Source organism: Aplysia californica, unplaced genomic scaffold, assembly GCF_000002075.1.
Source record: "Aplysia californica isolate F4 #8 unplaced genomic scaffold, AplCal3.0 scaffold01082, whole genome shotgun sequence".
Lineage (NCBI taxonomy): Eukaryota > Metazoa > Mollusca > Gastropoda > Aplysiida > Aplysiidae > Aplysia > Aplysia californica.
In genome coordinates, this window is record NW_004798352.1 from 104,246 (window position 1) to 105,941 (window position 1,696).

Here is a 1,696-nt window from a genome sequence, read left to right on the forward strand (position 1 = left end):
TCTTCTTCTTCTCCTTCTCCTTCTCCTTCTCCTTCTCCTTCTCCTCTCCTTCTCCTTCTTCATGATCTAGATTGTGCTGTTGGGGATGCAAAAGAACCATTGACATTTAAAAAAAAAAAAATGTTAATGAAACCCCCAGGATCTGTTTAAGAACGGCAACGTGATCCAGCTAGTGTCTCGCACGACCGGCCGCACGGTGCAGATCGTCATGAATGCCACCGGACAGATGATCCCAGATGCCAACGGACCGCTGGACCCAGGGGCCTTCAACTGTGAGTGTCCTTGTACCGTGGGTGGTTGGCGGGTGCTGTGGTATGGTTCATGCTCCTTCTTTCCCATCAAACATCTATTGTCCTTTATCGCTCCTCTTCCTGCTATTCTTTTTTGGTGGTTTGCAGATGTTCTGATGTGGTTTGCCTCTTTCTTTCATATCAAACATCTATTTCCGTTTTCCTTATCTCTCCCCTTTCATTTGTTTTTAGGCAGTTTGCGAGTACTCAGAAGTGGTTTGCTCCTTCTTTTCTGTCAAACATGAATCATCCTCATCTTTCCTCTTTCTTCTCTTTGTACGTTTACTCTCTAGTCACACCTCTAATTCCTCAGTGGCACCTATATGACCTATGTGTGTCCCAAGAAACATAGTATGGAAGCAATTAATGTAAATAAGCCTTTTTTCTCTTTTTGTGCTTATTACACCCATGTAACACCTCTAATCTTCAGCACTTATATTACCTTATTGTGTTGTAAGTGCAGTAAAATTCTTACTTAAACTGTATTAGTATAGCAGGGTTTTGTTTCATGTTCCAATAAATCAATTACTGAGACTTTTTCATCCCAGTTCAAGTCATAAGTTTGACATAGGTAAGTGCAATTATGAGGCAGTGTGGTAAAATCAGGCGCTCGTCAAAATAATGAATTGGAAGAAACAGGCATTTTCCCGCCTGTGTGGGATTCTTGTTTGTTGGCTTAGTACCCTTTATGTCCCTGAAAATCTCATTTCTGTGTGGATTTTACTGAAAAATGTTGATTTAAGACACAAAAAATGTACAGCTTCTTTTCAGTTTCAAAGTACTTTCAAGTTATGGTATTCACCAAACTTTGGCAGCCTTTTTCTCACAAATTTTACTTCTGAAACCAGGTGACACCCACCTCATTCAATCGCAAATATCTTGACTTTTACCCAAGATTGATGAGTATTGTAATCATGGAGAGCAAGAGAAATGAAAAAAACTTTTAAGTCCCAAAATTGATGAGCTCCTGGTTCCACTGTGTTTTGACTAGAGCTGGGCGAAGAATCAATTCCGGAATCGATTCCCACGACTAGTGCAAAGGAAGAAACGTTCCCTTTCACGAAACCCAACGGTTACCAGTTACTTTAATCATTAAGATCTTCTTTTTTAAAAGAATTTATCATTGAACAATAAAAGTTGATGCTTCAGAGTGTTCCGAAATCTAGGTTATCTTAAATCCTGAAGATGTTGTTCGGAGCCGACCAGGTAACCACCGGAAGAAATCGCATCATTAGAAAGTAAGGCCCAGCATTAGTTTTGACACATTTTTTCCCCCCTAAGTTCTCTCCAAACCTCCTCCTCCTCCCTCCTCAGCTCTGTGGACCGTGGTCAACGAGGGAAACAACCAGGTGAAGCTCCACAACTACAACAACTTTCTGGCTATTGTGGAGGGCCAGACCAGGATT

General features: G+C 41.1%; 1 protein-coding gene across 1 annotated transcript in view; it reads left to right on the forward strand.

Moving 5' to 3' along the window:
• Positions 1-1,696, forward strand: part of LOC101852218 — a gene marked incomplete in the record, with an annotated part of 13,856 nt that overhangs the window by 7,806 nt on the left and 4,354 nt on the right. Inside the window, 2 exon segments of the mRNA XM_035973254.1 lie at positions 140-272; positions 1,605-1,693. Coding sequence (XP_035829147.1) covers positions 140-272; positions 1,605-1,693 — 222 coding nt within the window.